Below are 20,311 nucleotides of genomic sequence, written 5' to 3'. Positions count from 1 at the left end.
CGGAGAGGGGCGGGGCCTAGGGGGCGGGGTCGGAGAGGGGGCGGGGCGTGCAGACGCCGGAGCCGCGGGGCGGGGTCGGAGAGGGGCGGGGCCGCACGGGGGCGGGGGCGGGGCGTGCCGGCGCTAGAGCCGGAGCCGCGGGGAGGGGGCGGGGCGCGGGGCGGGGGCGGTGGCGCCGTTGCCCTTTGAAGCCGCGGGGCCGCGCTCACGGGCCGCCGAGTCGGTTGCCGGGAGCCGCCCGAGGCCCCGCCGCCCCCGCCGTTTCTCGCCGCGTCGCGCGGGCCGGCGGCCGGGGGGCCCTGCGGGGCTGCGGCGGCCGTGACGGCGGCTCCGGGCCCGCCGGAGATGAGGGCAGGATGTCGGTGGCGGGGCTCAAGGCCGAGCTGGAGCTCCTGGCGTCCGTCTTCCACAAGGACCACGAGCGGCTCCGCGTCGTCAGCTGGAAGCTGGACGAGCTGCACTGCCAGTTCCTGCCGCCGCCCCCGGCCCCGCCCGGCAGCCCGCGCCCGCCGCCGCCGCTCTCGCTGCACTGCAATATCACGGTGAGGCGCGGGGCTCGGCCGGGGCTCGGCCGGGGCTGGGGGGGAGGGGGGAGGGGAGGGGAGAAGGGGGTTAGGGGACGGGGCGGGGGAGAATGGTTAGGGGAGGGGGCGGGAGGCAGGGGCAGTCGCCCCTCAAGGCCCCGGCCCCTCCCCGGCCCCCGCGGGGCGCAGGCCGGGCCCTGGAGCGAGGCGCGGGTGGAGGAGGGGAAGGAGGGGGAGGGGACGGAGGGGGAGGGAGGGGGAGGAGGGGGCTTACCCCCACCTGTCCCGCGGGGCGGCCGTGGGGCTGCGGGCGCTCGGCCCGCTCTGCCCCCTGGGCCCGCCCGTGTCCCCGCGGCCGCCACACCCGCTGTCCCTGCGGCAGGGGGAGCCCCGGCACCCGATGGGGGGCCCCCTACTCTGCAGTCAGCTGTCCCTGGGCTCCCTTATTCCCCCAGCTACGTTTAAGGAAGAGCTGACGCGGGGAACTGCCGCCTTCCAGGGAGAGTGGAGAACGCAGCGTCCGGTGCTGCTTGAACGACCCCTTCCTGCAGGCCTGGCTCCGCGCGGGCGGCCGAGCCCCAAGGGCGCCTCGTACCGGGCTCGCAGGTGCTGCCGCGGGCTCTGGCCGCCGGGCCCCCCTGGGCGTAAGCCTCGGGATGATCTGCAGGCAGAAGGGGATGTTTGTCCAAGCCTTCTGCCCGGAAAGAGGATTTTAGGCCACAAAGCCCAAGCGGCAGTTTAAAGCTCCCTCTTTGGGTTAAATTGGAGGCTCGTTAGGAACAGCGGGATTGGCGTTTCATAACCCTTTCCTGGGTGTGTTTGAGGGAACGGTGACCCGTTGACTTGGGGTGCTGTTCCCAGCCGCGGAGTAGCTTCTGACAGCAGGAGTCCAGGTGGCCGCCGGGCGCTCCCTGGAGCCAAGTCTGGTGAAGCCGGTGGCACTGGGGAGTTGGAAAGGGCTGGAAGTCATGATAACTGACGGTGAAATCATTTTCAGACGCTCTGCGGGAGCAGCTGTGTATTTTTGAGAGACAGAGACAAGTGCTGTGCTGGGGAGAGCAGGCGTGCAGCGTCTAGGTGTGCTGTTCTAGGGCCGGTTTGCAAAACTGGGTAGAGCAGTTTTCAGAACAAAATCGTCTTTGGGGAAGAGGTTCGTATGACCGAGGGTTGTCAAGCTCTACGGGGTCGTTAGGAAAGCCCGAGACAGCACTTAACTAGAGTTTGGTGTGTGTGTGTGTGGGGGGGTGGCAGTGGAGTGGGGCCTTCACAGGTGAGTAGAATCTTGGGCGTGGAAGCTCGGTTCAGGCAGAGGGAACTATCCAGAAAAGACACCAAAGCTTGAGAAAATGGGGCTTGCCTAGAAGTAGACAAAGTATGAGGCTATAGGCTGGTAAAGGACAACATTTCCCACACATGGGAAGCAGGAAGTAGTAGTGAGCATGAAGGAGACTGGCCTGAGTGCTGACCATTGCAGGGAAGCTGCCCAGGACGTGGTAGGGCTGCCTTACGTGCTCAGATGCACCCTGTAGGCTTCTGGCAGCTCCTAAATTCCTGAGGTAAGTCGGGAAAACTGTGCTTGCCCTGGCCAGAAGGAGTTCTCTCCGGGGTGTGGTCTCAGGAAGTGTGTGTGGATGGCTGTGGTCACCTCGGTGGCCATAGGGTCACACCGCTGCTGTGCTGGCGCCTAGTGCCAGGGCTCCAGGGGTGACAGATGTCCTTTAGTGTCCAGGCTGTGCCCACAGCACGACGCCGGCATCGTCCCCAGTGAGAAGCAGAGGAGGCTGATAGGAATCAGCTGCACAGAGCAGAGCACAGCACGGGGGTGGATTAGAAACACCGGGTGGAAGGAGGGTGTGGGATGGACCAGTATGAGGAGCTACTCAGGATTGTGAGAGGTCTCACTAGAAAATAGTTACCATGCTGAGTGCTCAGTGTACAGGAACGTGTATTAACTTTTTATGGAAAAACCTCAAACATGCACAAGTTGAATAGTGTGGAGGACCTCCATGTCTTCAGCCTCATCAATGGTCAATTTTTGGCCAATCACCAATGTCACCTGTACCCCACCTCAGATTAGTTTGAAGCAGGTTCCTGGTCTGTCACTCCATCTGTAAATATTTCAGTGAGTATCTCTAAAAAATAGACGACACTCTTTAAGCATAGGTAGGTGTTTGATAAAATCTACATGGCTTGCTGGTGCCCATACCGCTTGCTTAGAGGGGAAAGAGCAAAGAAAAAAATGAGGTTGGATTTCCTGTCTATTGTGTTTGTGAATTGCTATTCTCTAAAATGTTATAGCTCTTAAAAAAAAAAAAATACTGAATTTTATCTGTTTTTTGTTTTTTGCTCTTATTCCCAGATATTTATTGAGCTCCTCCACGTGCTAGGCCCTGTCTTTTCCCTTGCTCACCAGGAAGCATACTTACACAGTGTCTTTAACATTTGAGAAAACTGCGCCTCACCCGTTTCCTTGCACTCCTGCTTGCCAGTTTCTGAATAGTCTTCTCAAGATCCTGTGCCCCCCTTTTCCTTTGAGGCTTCTGAAGCCATTTTTCCCACGTGGAATGTACCCCTTACCCACCCCGATCTGTCTCCACATCTGACCATCCCTCAAGGCTCTTCTAGGAAGTCCTATTCAGTCACTGGTGGTATTTATTTCCCCTTCCTCCCTTCTAGAATCTTTACTGCTTTGGTTATGTTTCCTAATGTTCTCTTCTAATAGTTTTAGATGTTTGTCTCTTTTTATGACAGGGGAGAAGAGTCTCTATGCTCTTCATCTTCCACTCAGTAAATGCTCAGTAAATATTCTATTTTAGCTATATTCTGTTTCAACAAAAATCTTAACTCTTGTGTAAGTTAACTGCCAAGAATTTGTCAAAAGTGTGGAGGTAACATCAAGACATATTTTAAATATTTCAGTATTTAATAGGTCCCTGGATAGGAAATCTGTAATTTGACTTCATATGAAAGATAGTTTTAAAAAGGAAAAAACAAAACATAGATGTTCTTTGACTCTGTAGGCCAAGGGAATTGAGCTAAGTCTTTTCCTGTTATATAGATTTGTCCTAATCTTAAAATATGAAGGGAAAAAAATGCTATTTTCCACCTCAAAGAGTCTTTTTTATTACTTGCTTTGTGTGAACTCCTGATACGGAGTGTCATGCAAACAAATCTAATTGCCAGTTTCCACTAACACTAACATGCAGTTGTTATGCTCACACCTAGAAGCAAAGCAGCATGTGCAGCCTTATTGGGAGCTAGTATATGGCATTCTTTTAGTCCCTTTGAAATATTTAACATAACTTGGCAACTCCATTTCTCCTTATATGGACTTCTGGAAATCTGGTAACTCTTGATAGGGAATTAGTATTTCAGAGTGAAAATCTCCCCTCCCTCACCCCACCACCCACGGTGTAAATTAGCTGGCAAACAAAACTTCATACTAATGTTATTGTTTGTGTAGCATAAACCATAAACTCTTTTTTGCATGAGTGGCTATTTGCCAGGCTACTTGTGTTTGCACATTTTCTTTGTTTTGCCAATTTCTACTGGTCATTGCCAAAGTCCGTCCCCCCCCCCCCCCCCACCTACAGCAGGGCACTAACATAACAAACATTAGAACCCTGAGTTTAGGTGAGAGCAAAAGGTTTAGTCTATACTTAGTAGTTGGGGCCTTAAATCACTTTTTCTACTGTGTTTTTCTAAAAAAAAAAAAAAAAAAAAAATTAGACAATACTTTTTGTCCCACATGAAAGCTTATGTAAGAAAGCTCTTTAGTAGTCATAATGTTTTCTACAAATATGAAACTGATAGTGTCCCTTGTGTCTGGATAACAATTTATTTTGAAAATCCTTTCTAACAGCTTTTCATGGGGAATAAATCAGTGCTGTTAATTAATTTTTTTTCAGGTTTCTTTTCTTTACACTAAATAAAAAGTAGCCCTGTGAAGGTTATACAAAGGAAATCATGAGCCAACTTGATTAAAGAGCCCAATACCTTTTCTTTGGTCTGCCCTTCTGGGACAGATTACCTTTCCAAATTGAACTCCTGGAGAATCATTTGGAAATAACACCTAAGTGGTACTTTCAGGCCAGAGGAATCATTGTTTTCAATCATCTGACCAATTTATAGAGTCAAATTCCTAGTCCTTACCTATCTATCCTCCCTTATTGCCATTTTTATACCCTTCCTTGAAAGAACAGACATGTGAAAAAGAGACTCAGGTTTCCATTTTATGAATGGTGTATCCCTGAGTAACTTGATGTTTTTGTTGTTGTTTTGTTTTTGTTAAACTTCCTTAGACCTGGGAAAGGATAGTATTAGATGGATGTCAGCTAGTGGAGAGGTGGGGACTTGAACTGAAACAGTCACTGCCAAACGTAAAGCATTCCTGGAGAGCCAGGGGATGAAGCAGAGTCCCTGTTTCCAAGGCCATTGTAACAGTGCTCTGCTCTGTTCTCTGTTCTAAGGGATTATTCTGAAAGACAAAGTAGACTCAGAACCAAGGAAACTGTCCATTGGTTTCTGCAGATCAGGTGGTTTGGATCTTCTCCAGCATCTTTATTTTCTCTGCCTCAGTTTAATTAGAATGATGTTTTGATTAGCTGCGATTTGCTACTCAAAACACTTAAGCATTTTTCAGATCACAGGGTATGTATGCATTTTTCTTTTACCAAGTGTTGATTTTTCACTCTGCTTCTCTGGGCTCTGATCAAGTTACTTCGTTGTTTGCTTGCAAAATGATTAGCAGGGAGCAATTTCTTTCTTTGGGTAGCCTTTTTTCCCCAGATGTCAGCATTTAGGGGCACCTGGGTGGCTCAGCAGGGTGTCTGCTTGAAGATTCCCTCCCTCTGCTTCCCCCCCCCAACTCATGCATGGGCCCGTGCATGTCCACTGTCTCTAAAAATAAATAAATCTTAAAAATTAAATGTCAGAGACTTTTTTTAGACTCTTATTAGGGCACTGAACGGTAATTCTGTCAGTATCATTCTTAACCCCAAATTTCTGGAACACAGTGTGAAAGTAATGTGTCCTATAACTGGTCTCTGAAAGAATTAGAACTGTTATGCTCCTGAACCTTCAACAAAAGTTGTATGTGTCCATCTTGAGAGAGTGATGAAGTCCTTGCAGATGACCACGTTCTATTATTTGGAAAGATAGTAGAAACGGACCATTCTGGCAGAGTTTTGCTGGTGGTCCTTGATATGGAGCCACACATTGGGGTTAGTGGACTCATGTAGAAAATAGACACAGAAAGTTATTTCTGAATAAGACTGATGGTTTCTCTCTCTCTCTCTCTTTTTTTTTTTTTCTATTTTAAATAATGCTTTGGACTCTAAGAGCTAGAGCTAAATCCTTACGTGTATAGGTAATGTCCTTTGAAACTTCCCTGGAAGTGTTGGCTTTCCATTCCTATTCAATCAGTTGGTTTCTGGAGACAATACAAATTGCATAGGAACTTTTTTCCTTCCACGTAGGAGCTTTTATTTAACATTGGTAAAAATGTTAGCAAGTGTGCCGTGAAATGGGTGTTCTCACAGTCATGACAGAAAATATGACCCTCTAGAAAACAATTTGGTTTGCATAATCCCTCTCTGTTTGGAAAGATAAATACTATCTCAGGGTGGCCAACTTTGTCCTTAAGACTCTAGAGCATCCAGAAGGTGAATTTTAGTTCCAGAGAAGACCTCGATTTGTCTCACTTAGCCCATCTGACAGCTAATCACTGGGAGTAGGATGGGCTCATAGAGACCTGTGCCCAAGTTTTGGGTCAAGGGAAAGAGATGGGCAGATGGGAACAAGTTGGGGAAACGAGCTCCAGTAGAACCACATAGGTTAGTAGAGAGTGGTGAGGGATGTTTCTTGTAAGGAAGGGCTGGGCTGCAGGAGGTGTGGAGAAGGCAGCTATTCTAAAACTTCTTGGAGTTAACACTTTCATACTGTTTAAAAGTGAGGGGTGCCTGGGTTGCTTAGTTGTTGAGCTTCTGCCTTTGGCTGGGGTCTCGAACTCAGGGTCCTGGGATGGAGCCCTGTGTCAGGCTCCCGATCAGCGGGGACCGTGGTTTTCCTTCTCCCTCTGCCTCCTCCCCCAGATCATGCGCGCGCTCTCTCTCTCTCTCTCTCTCTCTCTCTCTCTCTCCAAAAAAAAAAAAAATTCTGAAGATGAGGGGCGCTTGGGTGATGCAGTCAGTCAAGCATCTGACTCTTGGTTCATGCTCAGGCCCTGATCTCAGGGTGTTGTATGGAGCCCCTCACAGGGCTCTGTGCTCAGCATGGAGTCAGTCTGCTTAGGGTTCTCCTTCCCTTTTCCCACCCTCTCTGACCCTTACCTCCTCTAAAATAAATAAACAAATCTTAAAAAAAAAAAAAAAAAAAAAAAAAAGAGAGTACTGAGGGCCCAAGGAGCTTTTATGTAGGTTAGCTATCAATATTTATCATTAGAGATTATTTTAATGACTATTTTAAGTATTTGTTTTAAACATATGAATAAAAATACTATTATGAAAAATGGCCATATTTTGTCATCTAAAACATTTTAGTAAGAATAGTGGCATAATTTTACATTTCTTATGAACCTCTTTGATGTCTGGTCTGTCATTTGTTTTTGCATTCAGTCTGTGAGGGTATGTTGTTTTGGTTGAAATATGAAGAAAATTCAGCCTCCTACAGATATTTGGTTGCAAAAAGTAGGAATATTTTAATAGTTATTTAGATAATTATAGATATTCTTTTTGGATAGTTCACCAAAACTTGGTTTTTCTTGAACTGTGAATGGATTTTCTATCTTTGCATGATCTATAACATAATGTATTGGTCATGTGGAAAATATGGCTCGCTGAAATCCTCTAAATGTTGATCTGTTTCATTATGTAATAAGACATTATATTAAGATCAGCGGCAATCTCATCAGAATATTCTTGGAAAGCTCTCAGGCTCATAGTAGTGGATACAGATTTTCCAAAATTCTAGTTTTTGCTTGAAAGCTTGAATATTATTATAGGCAATAAATACTGTTCTTTGTTTTCCTTGAAATGACACACTCTTTATTCATGTTTCAGAAAATGTCTGTCAGAAACCCAAGTTGAAATAACATTGTTTATCAGTCATCCTTTCAAGTAAAGTTGGGGTTGCATTAAAGTGGTTGGTTCACTTCACAGCGCAGCCACACAAACGCTTTTTCTCGGGTGTTCTCTGAGTTCTCGTGGGTGTGTTCCATTTCATCAGCTGCACTATTTAAAAGACCTACATAAGGATTCAGATTTAGTAAAGGAACTTTTACTACTTATTCAGATATTCTTAGGTAAAACACCTTTTTCTCTGTCTTTGAAGCATGTTGAATGCCCGGTGGTGAGGAATACCGGGACTCCAAGCTTAGTTTGTGGTTCCAGCGGCGTCACTGCCTTTTATTTGCGCTGCCGGCTCAGCAGGTTCCCCTCAGGGGTCGAGGACCTCACTTTGGAAAAGGTTGAAGTAGTTGCTTAGACCGACCGTCCATCCTACCTTCTCTAGGATTAAAAGAGCACGTCCTAGGTACTAACTGATCTCAGTCATGTTTTGTTGTTACAGGGGTCATGATATGGTTTTAAGGGGTTTTAGTCCAGAGCAACAATTTATATATTTTATTTTGGTTCGCAGAAGTTTACTAGACAAACATAATCTACACAGGGAAGTTCTAAAATATAGTTGGCTGGGGGTTTTAGTTTTAGTTTTTGTGTTTTGTTTTGTTTTTTTGGCTACAGATACAAAACTAAGGCCTAGATGGTGTGTTCCCAAACAAGGCTGAAGAATTTGAAGAAGAAAATGTAATACTCAATAAGTAGTTTTCTTTAAGAGCAAGATTAATTTTGAAGATAGTTTTTCTTGTAGTCTGTGAAGAGGTTTGGGACACAATAAGAATTAGAAGAATGAGAATATAGAATAAACCACTACTGAACAGATTTAATGATGTCCTCCTTCAATCCAAATTTTTGTTCTTTAAAATTGAGAGCTTCAAAAATAGTCCGTCTCTTTGACTTCAACTTATATTGTAATTAAAATTATAGTTCTCAAAGCAACGCATCTTTAATACTGTGTTTCTGCAAAATTGTTTCTCCATAACTAGAACCTCATGGTTCTGTAACTAGTATCTAACAATAATGAGTTTCCCTAATTTGTAACAGAAAACAGTAGAGAGTAAATGTCTATTGGGAGGTGAAAGCATGTAATACTTTATTCATTAACTTTTAAAAAACCCATGTGATTGTACTTTGAAAAATATGTAGCTATAGCATTTCTGGTTAGTACTCAGTTTGTGATGGAATAAAATATTGGAATTTTATGGGGTTTAAATTAGTTCTGTATTGCTCTGTAACAGACGTGGCCCCCTAAAACAGCCACCGGTGCCTCAGTCTCTGTGTGCCGGGATCTGCCCGGCTTCTCCGGCCTCACTGGGGCTGCGTCTCCTGCAAGGCAGTCAAGGTGCTGCTGGTGCTGCAGCCGGCCCACGGCGAGATTGCGGGGAACCTGCCTGCAGCCTCTCTCCTGCCGTAGGATTAGTCGCCTCTCCTGGCAGTTGGGCAGAGGCCTCGCAGGTCCTTGCCAGGTGGCTGTAGGCTTCTCCGAAAGGAGATGGCTTCCACCAGAGGGAGGGTGAGCGACAGAGAAGGGCCCGTCTCTTTGTCCCCTAACCCCAGAGGCGACCTCCCCTTGCCTGCTGGATTGTGTGTTAGAAGCCAGTCCAGGGGCGGGAGTCCCACAGGAGTATGAATCCCAGGGCTAGGGCTGCTGGGACCACTTCCGAGCTTGCCCACTAGGCGCTGAGGGACGTCGTGGCCTCGGAGCTGTAGCACCCAGGCGGGGGCTGTGCAGGGAGGACGTGCAGGGAGGATGCCATCTCAAAGGCTCGCCTCCGTGGCCAGTGAAAGCTGTACGTGGCGCGTGGTCACCACGGTGCTGGCTTGTTCTGCCTTCCAGCACAGCAGTATTCAAGAAACAATCCTCGCCTCGTTTAAGGAAGCTGTTCCTTTAGAAATTCCATCCCTCCCTACGATCTGAGGATCTGAGGAGGCTTGGAAAGGAGTAGGAGAAAGGTGAAATCAAATGGGATTGATTTGGGGGCCAATTTTCAATGGAGAAAAATCTCAAAGAAATTTCTGTAATTAGAGAGCAAGGAGTATAGTAAGATTTATAAAAATCATTTTAGAATTTATAAGGTTTTAAAAACAAGTGCCTAGATTATACTCCTTTGCCCTACCTTTAAAAATTAGGTTAGAGCTCCTCTAGATGAAGTTTAGAAATGTAGCTTTGTTTTACTGAAAGGCAAAAGTAGTATGGTTTGAATTTATAGATTATACTTCAGGGTTGTGAGGTGGTTGTATTTGGGGTTTTGGTTGTTTCTGTTCTTTTTTGTTTTGCTTTTTGAGGGATTTATTTATAATTCCAGATTGTAAAATCCTTAAAAAATGTTAAAGCTGCAGAATCCAGGCCATAATTGACCTTTCATTGTAAAGGAAAGAAGCCCATCTTTCCTGGTGCCTGAGTACCATTTTTTTTCCCCCAGCTTTCAATAAAACCTAACATTTTGCAGTGTTCCTTTTTTTGTTTTAAATAGCTACTACTGACTGGGTAAACTACTTTTTTTTTCTTGATTTTTAAAAAAAATATTTTATTCATTTATTTATGAGAGACAGAGAGGCAGGGACACAGGCAGAGGGAGAAGCAGGCTCCATGCAGGGAGCCCGACATGGGACTCGATCCCAGATCACACCCTGAGCCAAAGGCAGGCACCAAACAGCTGAGCCACCCGAGGATCCCCATTTTGCTTGATTTTTTTTTTAAGTGTACAAGTTATGTAACATGGAGGAGGCAAAATTACACCATAAAACTTCTTTAAAAAAAAAAAAATTAGAAAAAAGTTTTCTCCATGCATAGATTTTAATGTTTTGCTTTTCTTCACTGTGATGTATTTTACTTAAATCCATTGTCATCTTGCCATCTGGCCAACTTGCATACCCAGATTAGTCTGTATGTAAATGTGTTTAACATAGATGTCTCTGTAACAGGAATCTTATCCATCCTCTTCACCAATATGGTTTGTGGACTCTGATGACCCAAATCTGACGTCTGTGCTGGAACGTCTAGAAGATACTAAGAACAACAATTCGGTGAGAGGATAAGCCAACCTACTCTCTTTCCCCCCCACCCCCCCACCCCAAAGAATGTTATATGCAGAACTTAAGTGTTAAGAGGTAATAGGATATAGAAAAGTGATTAGTGATTATTTGATAACCTTAAAGAAGCTAACCACCAGTTTCATTTGTTTTTTGGCCTTCAGATTCTGTACTACCGGACTTCTCTTTTTTTAAAATATTTATTTATTTATTTATTAGAGAGAGAGAGGCAGAGACACAGGCAGAGGGAGAAGCAGGCTCCATGTAGGGAGCCCGACACGGGACTCGATCCCAGGACCCCAGGATCACACCCTGGGCCGAAGGTGGTGCTAAACCACTGGGCCACCAGGGCTGCCCCGACTTATCTTTTTTATTCCCCATAGGTTAAGCCTTGATTTAGATAAGGAGTTAGGTGGTCTCTTTTCTGTGAAATCTGATTATTAAACCAAGCAAGCATTTTTGGTAGGGACCACTAGCCAAGGTGGAAGATAGAAAAAGGAAAAAAGACTGCAGTGGATTTGAGGAGAAATCATGCTAGAATGATATCAGTGCTAGTTTTGGGGAACGGCTTTCTCGATCATGAGTCTGTGACTGCAGGAAAAGCCATAGGTACACAAAGAAAATGTTTTTTTTTTTTTCAATATATGAAGAAATATAACTTTCCATTTTACAGAATTTGGAAAATCTATTTTCTATGATTTTAAAACTAAATGACTATTGTGAGAGAACTTAGTTAAAATGAAGGGAAATAGAAATTTTGGAGAAGATTTCTGCCTAAGATAACCACTGTAGACATGATAGCTATTTTCTATCAGCATTTTTCCCCTTGCTAATAAAATGTATAGACTCTAATAGATATGCTTAAAGAGTTGAGGTCATATTCAATACAGTTTTATACTCTTTTTTAAAGATTAACATGGAATGAAAGACTTGACTACCATGTTCCTGGATGGGCAGATTCCATATTATAAATATGTCTATTATCTCCATAGCTTTATGTTAATAGAAATTGAATGCAATTAATTCCCCTAAAAATCCCAACAGTCTTATTTTTGGAACTTGACAAAATGAGTCTAAAGCTTGTTTTTTTTTTTTTTTTAAAAAGCTTGTTTTAAAGAGTAAATAATTAAAAAAAATTAAAACTAAGGAGAGACTTGTCCAATTAGATATTAAATAAAAATATTACGTACTGGCGTTGGACTGGACAGATAGACAATAGTTTAGACACAGTCATGCAATTGAGAATTCAGAGTAAGTTAAAACACTCAAAGAAACACTTAAGGATAGGGGAAGTTAGAATCTTACCTCAGATTCTTGTCAAAATAAGTGATGGGTGGCTTAAACACATCTATTCCTAAAATTAACAGCAGAAGAAATCAGTTGAAGAGTATTTTAAGAGTAGAGACTGGTCCTGAGAGGCAGGAAGGATAGAGGTAAAAGTAAAAAGCTAGACAGACATACGTTTGCATCTCCAGCAGGAGAGAGTGACAGGACAGGGAAATTAGTCCCTTTACTGCTATCTTCTTTTAGGACGGTAACTCTAAAAAGGTCCAGAAGTATGAGTCTTATAATAGTAGTAATGACTGTTTTCCGCTGTCTAAAATTTTTCATCAAAAAATGCTCACAAAATGAAATGAGCTAGGGCATAAAATTGGGTCTCATTGTATTTTTTAAAAAATTAATATATTTACATAAAAGAAGAAAACCAAATTACCCTCTATTCTTATAGTCTACCAGTTATTTCATAACCTCATTCCACGACAGATGTTGTATTTCCTCACCTTTGCTTTACTTAATTCGTTATAGTCTAGATTGTGCCTTCATTTTTGCACTGAAAAAGAATTTTTTTTTTTGCACTGAAAATTTTTATGTCTAGTTGCCAAATACAGGGACTCCTTTTTTAACCTTAAAACTGACATCTTTGCAGCAGTTTCATAGTGGTAATTTTTCCCTTATTGAAACATTCCTCCATTTAACAAACATTTATTACTTAAAGTCGCCAATAAAAAGTCAGTTAAAGGCTACCAGTTTTATGATATAATAGTTTATTGTAGTTAATTCCATAGGAATGCATACAACTTTCCAAGATGTGCACGTGAAAAGGCAAGGCATAGAATATTGTTCTAATCTGGCCCTTTTTGCAAACAGTGTTGTAAAAATCCGTATTTGTGTGGGTTTATAGTTTTACTCCTCCTGGGTGTGTACAAGAAACTCTTAATAGTAGAACAGAGAGAAGATTTTGTTTTGTTTTAATTGACTGGCTTCCATATCAGGCTGTGTCATCAGCGGTGGGTACAGAAGTCAAGTCAAATCCCTCTTCTCTGGGAACTGATAATCTTACGAGAACTTCATCAGGTCACTGTCTCCTGTTCCTGTCTCTGAACCCTGCCTTGGTCTTCTCAGAGCTCCCTTGGTCTTCCTCTTCTCATTGCATGCTTTCTGTGAGAAATCACTTTTACTACTGTTACTTAAATCACGGTCTATATTCCATGGATTCCTAAATCTGTACCTTTAGCTAAAATTTATGTCTTGAGTCAAGCCGGTGTATCTGTCTATATATCCTGTAGATCCAGGGAATCTCACTTGGATGTGCCATGACTGTTTAAAATGACTACATCTAAATTTGAGCCTACCTACCTATGGCACTCCACCAGCCCCACCCTTTCCCTTCAGTCATTCTCTTTGTGATTATGAGCGGGACAAGATGAAATAATGAAGCTTGTCACCCATGCCTGAACCTGGGAACTAAAGGTTCTGCATACCTAGATTTCCCGACACCTCCCCTCTCCAAGCTACCTACTGAGTTGCTAAGACCTGTCCGTCTACCTTCTAAATATTTCCCACCATCTTAGTTTCTTCCATCCTTCAAACGCTTCTTTGGGGGAGGGAGTGTAAAGTTGAAATTCCTGAAAGATGTACAGCCCGAGTTTTCCTGTTTGCGCTGTGACTCCACCACACTGCCGCTGCTCCCCGGCACGCCCATAGCTCTTCCTTGGCCGGGGGTTGGAGTGTCTGGGTCTGTGTCCAGGTCACCCCTTCTCATCCTCATTATGTTCTTCTGAGCTTATCGGAGGGCTAAATCCACAGTACCTTTTAAATTTAAATTTAAGTTTTTTATCCTAATTTATTACTCAACTTTCCTAATATCTGCTTGTTCCTTTGATAACTTTGGAAAATCTTACTCTGCTGGTAACCCATTCTAATCCTGTCTCTGCTTTCTTAGTCCTTCATAAACCTGCCTTTTCATCTCTTTTCCTGGTCAGAGACATCCAGGAAACGGTTCCTAACCAGGTGAAGTAAGTTACCTTATTAGCTCTGGGAAAAGTCTACTCAGTGTTGAACATTCTTAAACCATAATTCCTAAACGTATACATTGAAAACAATTTTTTTTCAATAATGAAAAACATGTTTGTGAACGTAATTTACCTCGCTGCTTTGCTTTGATGAGTAGATATGCTTACAAAACAATCTGGGTGTAAAGATGGGAACTTAATGAGTTACCCTTATGGTTTTCCTAGTGCATCTTTTTCCTTTTTTTTTTTTTTTTTTTTTTTTTGACAAACGTTTAAGAACCTAAGGGCCAAGTGTTTCCACAGAAGATTTTATTTCATCTTTACCATTATAAGGAGTTTTTAATTTCCTTATTTTACAGATGGGAACCCTCACACTCAGGGAATTAGAATGATGCCTGCTGTATCCAGGGTCCTTTAGATTCCAAGAGTCTGTCTACTAGGCCACATTTGCCTCGACTTTTAAATGAATATGACTGAAATGTATAATTTTATAACCCATGTGTAACAACACTGCCTCTATTTTTTTGTCACCTCATTAATGTAAACGTATTCTTGTCTGAAGTTGTAAGTTACTAAGAAAAGTAGCTAGCAGCTAAAAACTTGACAGCGTCTAGAGCTCCCCTTCCTCAGTCTTTGTCGTCATTCTGCTAGGTGTTAGTTATAGGGATTGTATTCAAGCCATAGTCACCTTCTTACACTAGCAGCCCCTAACAATATTTCTTAAGGACGGTTATTTTATCTGTGGGCTGGAATTGAGTTGTGACAAACTTTTTTCATTTCCTACTGGATTGGTTTACGGTAGTCATAGCATTATTCATGTCTTCTAAGGGCTCTTTAACATAATGTTTATTTACCGAAATGTGTTTTGTAGCTTCGTCAGCAATTGAAGTGGTTGATATGTGAACTCTGCAGATTATATAACCTTCCTAAGCACCTGGATGTTGAGATGCTAGATCAACCAATACCCACGGGTCAGGTAAAGTAAAAATTCTCCAGTGTTCAAGAGTTAAATAAATTGTCTCGAGCAAAAGTAAAACTAGGATGATTTTTCTTCTCACTATACAACTTACTTAGAAGTTAGTCTTGTTGAATTGTTTTGTTTTAGATACTAAAAATAACCTGTTTATTCTCTGGAGCTGCTGGTATTCACTATGAGGAGAAACACCTGCCTCCCTCCCCCACTTACCACCTTTTTGTTGGTACCGCTCCTGATTTCTGTAACCATTCCTTCAGTTACCTTCACCTGGATTGCCACCTCTAAGTCTATCTGTGCTGCTTAAGGCCTGACCCAAGGTTACTTCTCTGGCAGCACAAATGCCCACTAGTTTACCACCACCTCTAACTTTTCTGGATTTCCAGATTTACCTATTTAGGGCATAATTTATTGACTTTGTACTATAAATAGATATAAGGATTTAACTCTCATGCCACGCACATTCCCACCCACTTCCCTTCCTAAAACACCATTTATATTTAGTCCTATGAACAATCACTGTTTATCATTAGGACTTTGCAGTGTCGAGTTTTCTATTTTGGCATTTCTTATAGAGCTCTTTTGTTTTGCAATGTCCTCCTTATAATAATAATTCTTAATTTAAAAAGTGTTGCTTGGGCAGCCCCGGTGGCTCAGCAGTTTAGTGTCACCTTCAGCCCAGGGCGTGATCCTGGAGACCCAGGATCGAGTCCCACATCGGGCTCCCTGCATGGAGCCTGCTTCTCCCTATGCCTGTGTCTCTGCCTCTTTCTCTGTCTCTCTCTCTCGAATAAACAAAATCTTTTAAAAAAAATTAAAAAAGATAAAAATAAAAAGTGATGCTCTGTCTCTTTCCTGTGAGCTCTTACTCTCTTCCAGAGCCTTCGGTTCTTTTGCAGCAGCCTTGCCAGGTTGTCCTCTGGGCTGGCTGTGCAGCTGTCATCTGGAAATATTTGTCTCCTCCACTAGTGTGGATCCACTGTCATCTGATCTCATGTCCTCTTTCTTGCTAACCCTTTCTCATTTTGCCTGAGTACATCCCCAAGGAAAATCCTAGCTTGAAGGAATAGTACATTTTCTGAGTTCTAACATTGAAAAATATATATCCAGACCACTGTAGGTTTGAATCTTGGTTCTGCTACGTAATAGCTGTATGATCTTGAGATGATTACCTAACCACTCTGCTTTAATATCTTGTTTGTAAAATGGGGGAGATAGTAGTATCTCTATTTTGGGGGAGCTATAAAGAGTAAATGAGTTAGTACATGTAAATCATTTAGAGCGGTGCCTGGTGTATAGTAAATGCCCAATAAATGTTACTTGCTATTATATTTTACAGTCGTATTTGATTGATAGTTTAGTTGAATATATATAATTCTAGGTGGAAAATAATTTTCCCTCAGAATTTCAAAGACTGTGCTGTCGTCTTCTAGCCAAAGGTGGTGTTTAAGCCTAATGCCATTCTAAGTCTTCCTCATCTGTGCATGACTCGGGAGACTTTAAAGAATTTGTCTTGGTGTTCTCAAATATTGCAATGGTATATTTTTAGTTGTGGCTTTTTTTGTGTGCGTGTTTTGCTTTTGTTTTCATTGTTGCTGGACACTCAGTATGGATGGTTCTTTTCAAATGTTGGACTCCTTTATCTTTCTCTGGGGGTAAGTGTGCTTGTATTCTGTGATGACTTTCTCCTTTCCGTTTTCTCTATTTGTTCATTTTTAGAATGCCTACCAATGGGATTTTAGACCTCTTTGAGTCTTTGCATCCTTTATTCTCTCTTTTTTTAATTTCAAATTCTGGAAGTTTTTCAATTTTTAAAATTTGGACAGCATAACCTTTCAGTTGTTTTAATTATTTACTGCCTCTTAACCAGTTACCCTGAACTTAATTTGTTTTATTTCCTACAATTGTGTGGGCTGATTAGGCTTAGCTCCACAGTTTTTTTTTTTTTTTTTTTTTTTTTCTGCTGGCCACACTGCACAGTCAGATAGTGGCTGGGACCAATGGTCATTTGGACACGACTGCACTGCAGTGTCCAAAATGCTTCTTTACTGGGACACCTGGGTGGCTCATCAGTTGAGTGTCTGCCTTTGCTTAAGGTCATGATCCCGGGTCCAGGGATCGAGTACCGTGTCGGGCTCCCTGCGAGGAGCCTGCTTCTCCCTCTGCCTGTGTCTCTGCCTCTCTCTGTGGGTCTCTCATGAATAAATAAGTAAAATTTTTAAAATAATTAAACAAAACAACAACAACAACAACAAAAAAAAACAAAATGCTTCCTTACTTACCTGTCTGGTACCTTGGTATTTCTTCACATAGCCCTTCTTTTCTCCTGACATCTCATCCTCTTCTTGGATAGACCTCTTCTTGTGGCTTCTCTTTCTTCAGAAAGGTAGTCCAAATTCCTAAGTTTTAGCTGCCAAGAGTGCAAAAGTAGAAGCTGTCAGCCCTTCTTAAGGCTTATTAGTTCTGGAACTGGCCCAGTGTCCTTTCTACCACATTTATTGTTAAAGCCGGTCATGTGGCCAGCCTAGATTGACTGTGGAGGAGGGGACCATAAAAGGGGATGAATGCTGGGGGATGTGGTTCATTGGAGGAACTCTCCAATGGTGTACCATAAGTTCTAAGAACTTTTTCTTGTTCTAATTATTCTTTATTCATATTATTTTTGATTTATAGATGTAATCATAAGTGTCCTTAAGGAGTTACTTTGATATCCTTGTCCTCTCCCTCTCTGGCATCTCTATTTTCTCTTTAATACATTTAAAGAGAAATGTATTATCCCCCTGGTTTATCTTTGTTTTTCTTTTTGAAAATTTCCTCAAATATCTATTCTATGTTATTCATATTTTTTTTCTTTCTATTTCCTTTCTTACTCCTATTTGAGTGAGGTACTGAAAAGATAATTGAGAGTTCTTTGTGGCCAAGACTTGTCAACTAATAGTGTTTAGGAGGAATTTAAGCTGACTTCCAGCTGCTGTCCCCTACCCCCCTGTTCTGTGGTGTAATAATAAATGGAGGCTGGAACTACTTGGTTTCTTTGGACACGACATTTTATAATCTCCTGTTTGAGGTAAATATGTCTGCCTAGGTGCTGTGTAAGGACACAGGGGAAAGCATTGTGTTTCAGGGACTGGACATGTTCTGTGTTTTGGCTTTTGGTTGATCTGTAATTCCTGCTGTCTCGTGTACCCAGTGTCTTGGAGTCTAGAGGCTCTCTAGGGTGCTGTGGGGCAGATTTGCCTCCTGTAATCCCTAACCTACTGTACTTGTTTGCTCCACTAATTCCCATTCTTCCACATATTGTCATCTGTTAACACGCGTGAATTTTCTTTTCTGCTGGTCGGCCCATTTCCTTTTTTTGTTATCATTGTGTGTTAATACAGTTTTGATTCACAACAACTATAATTCTGGTGCGGCCTCAGGAAAGAAACAAGATGGGGAAAAACATATATAAATGCTATGTTCAATTTGCCCTCTCTGGAATGTCTGCAACTTCTGTTTCTCACTTAACAATATATCATGAACATGGTATGTGTGGATTTATCTTGTTTTTCATGGCTCTGTGTATGTAGAGATACAATTTGTGAATTACATGTAGAAATTTACTAATTGTGAATTCATCCTTATGTTCATAATACTCAGCACTTTCATGGGTGGTGGCTGGAGGGACAAGATGGATATAATAGTACTTTATTTTTGGCTTTTTCTACTTTAAGTGAAATTTAATGTAGTTTGGTTTATTTACTTCCTTTTAGGCTCCTCTTGTCTCATTTCAGAATCAGGATTATGTAGTCTCATAGGATGACTTGGTGAGCTTTGTGTATTTTTTTCTAAAATCTAGGACAGTTTAAATAAAATTTCAAACTGGATCCAGTTTTGCCTCCCATGAGACATCTGGAAATACCTGGAGATAATTTTGGTTGTCACAACCAGCTGAGGGGGGGGTGTGGTGTGGGCATTTTGTGGGTAGAGGGGATGTTACTAAATGTCTTAGGATGTCCAGTCCTGCATGACAAAGAATTATGTTGTGCAAAATATCAGTACTCCTGGGGTTTAGAAATCATGTGTTTTGTTTTTTTTTTAAGATTTTATTTATTCATGAGAGACAGAGAGAGGCAGAGACACAGGCAGAGAGAGAAGCAGGGAGCCCGATGTGGGACTTGATCCCGGGGCTTGAGGATCAAGCCCTGGGCCGAAGGCAGCCGCCCAACCACTGAGCCACCCAGGCGTCCCAAGAACTTTCTCTCTTAAGTTTAGTCTCACTTTGCATCATAAAGCACATAAAGGAGAAAAGCCCAATGAATGCAGTCAGATTCAGAAAGCAGAAATCATGGTTTAAATAAACGTCTGAGCTGGATACGTTTTTTTTCTACACATGAATCTCCATTTTTTTTCCATTCCTTTAGTCAGTTTTAGTAATTTTAGATTCTAAAAAAAAAATCACTCATCCTTACTTTTGAATCTATAGTTATGAAGCTCTTTTCATTTCTGAAGTTGTTTTCTCTATTGTGACTACTTGTCAGAAGCTTGTCTGTTTTATTATGTTGGCCTTTTGAAAGAATCAGTCCTTTTCTTAAACCTAATTTTCTTGAGTATTTTTTTCTTTTGCTTTTCTCGTTTATGAGATCACCATGATTTAAATTGCTTTAACAAACATGTAAAGGTACACATTTTCTTCTGTGTGCCATTTGACTTCATTGCATAGGTTTAGTATATTTCTAAATAGTTTGTATTTCCTAAGTGCTTTGATTCCATCTTTTGTTCATATTTGTTCTATTTCACAAGAAAAAGTTTTATATGTATTGAAAACATAAGTTACAGTGAATACTTGGGAACTACCACCCAGCTCCACCCAGGTGAAGAAACACAATATTGCTAGCACTAGAAGCCTTTTGCAGGCTCTTTCCAGATGATGGATCATTCCCTTCTGTGCTAATCTTTTCCTTTTCCCTAGTTTTGTCACATATCTATCTGCATCTCTGAACAAGATGGTTTAGTGTTGACTGTTTTTTTAAGCTTCATATTAAAAGTCGTACTATATGTGTATTCTTTCTCATTTGTCTTTTTTTGCTTGACATTGTGTGTTAAACTTATTCTTTTTAGCTGTAGGTTTTTCATTGCTGTATTTGTTCCATTGTTTGAATATACCATAACGTTTATCCATTGGAGTTGATTGCAGTTTTAGGAATAGTGTGGGGCACCTGGGTGGTGCAGTTGGGTAAGCAGCCACTTCTTGGTTTTAGCTCAGGTCAGGATCTCAGGGTTGTGAGGTCAAGCCCCATGTCTGCCTCTGAGCTCGAAGTGGAATCTTCTTGAGATTTTCTCTCTACTCCCCGCCCTGTTTGTGGTTTTGCTCATGTTCTCTCTCACTCTGTC

At 42.3% G+C, this 20,311-nt stretch overlaps 1 protein-coding gene across 3 annotated transcripts in view; it reads left to right on the top strand.

Annotated features, from left to right (window-relative positions):
- Positions 1–265: 265 nt before the first annotated feature.
- The window catches only part of UBE2Q2 (ubiquitin conjugating enzyme E2 Q2), a 58,588-nt gene continuing 38,542 nt past the window's right edge, over positions 266–20,311 (top strand). Inside the window, exons 1-3 of one of the 3 annotated variants that reach the window (XR_012022998.1) lie at positions 266–542; positions 10,565–10,666; positions 14,837–14,941. Coding sequence is in view for 2 of the 3 variants with exons in the window: in XM_072809848.1 (XP_072665949.1) it covers positions 357–542; positions 10,565–10,666; positions 14,837–14,941 (393 nt within the window). In the remaining variant the exon portion in view is untranslated. The remainder of the gene's footprint in view (positions 543–10,564; positions 10,667–14,836; positions 14,942–20,311) is intronic. The other 2 variants (XM_072809848.1, XM_072809849.1) reach the window with 2 other exon arrangements.

This window comes from Canis lupus, chromosome 32, assembly GCF_048164855.1.
Source record: "Canis lupus baileyi chromosome 32, mCanLup2.hap1, whole genome shotgun sequence".
In the NCBI taxonomy this organism is placed as follows: domain Eukaryota; kingdom Metazoa; phylum Chordata; class Mammalia; order Carnivora; family Canidae; genus Canis; species Canis lupus.
This window is presented reverse-complemented; position numbering and strand designations above follow the sequence as displayed.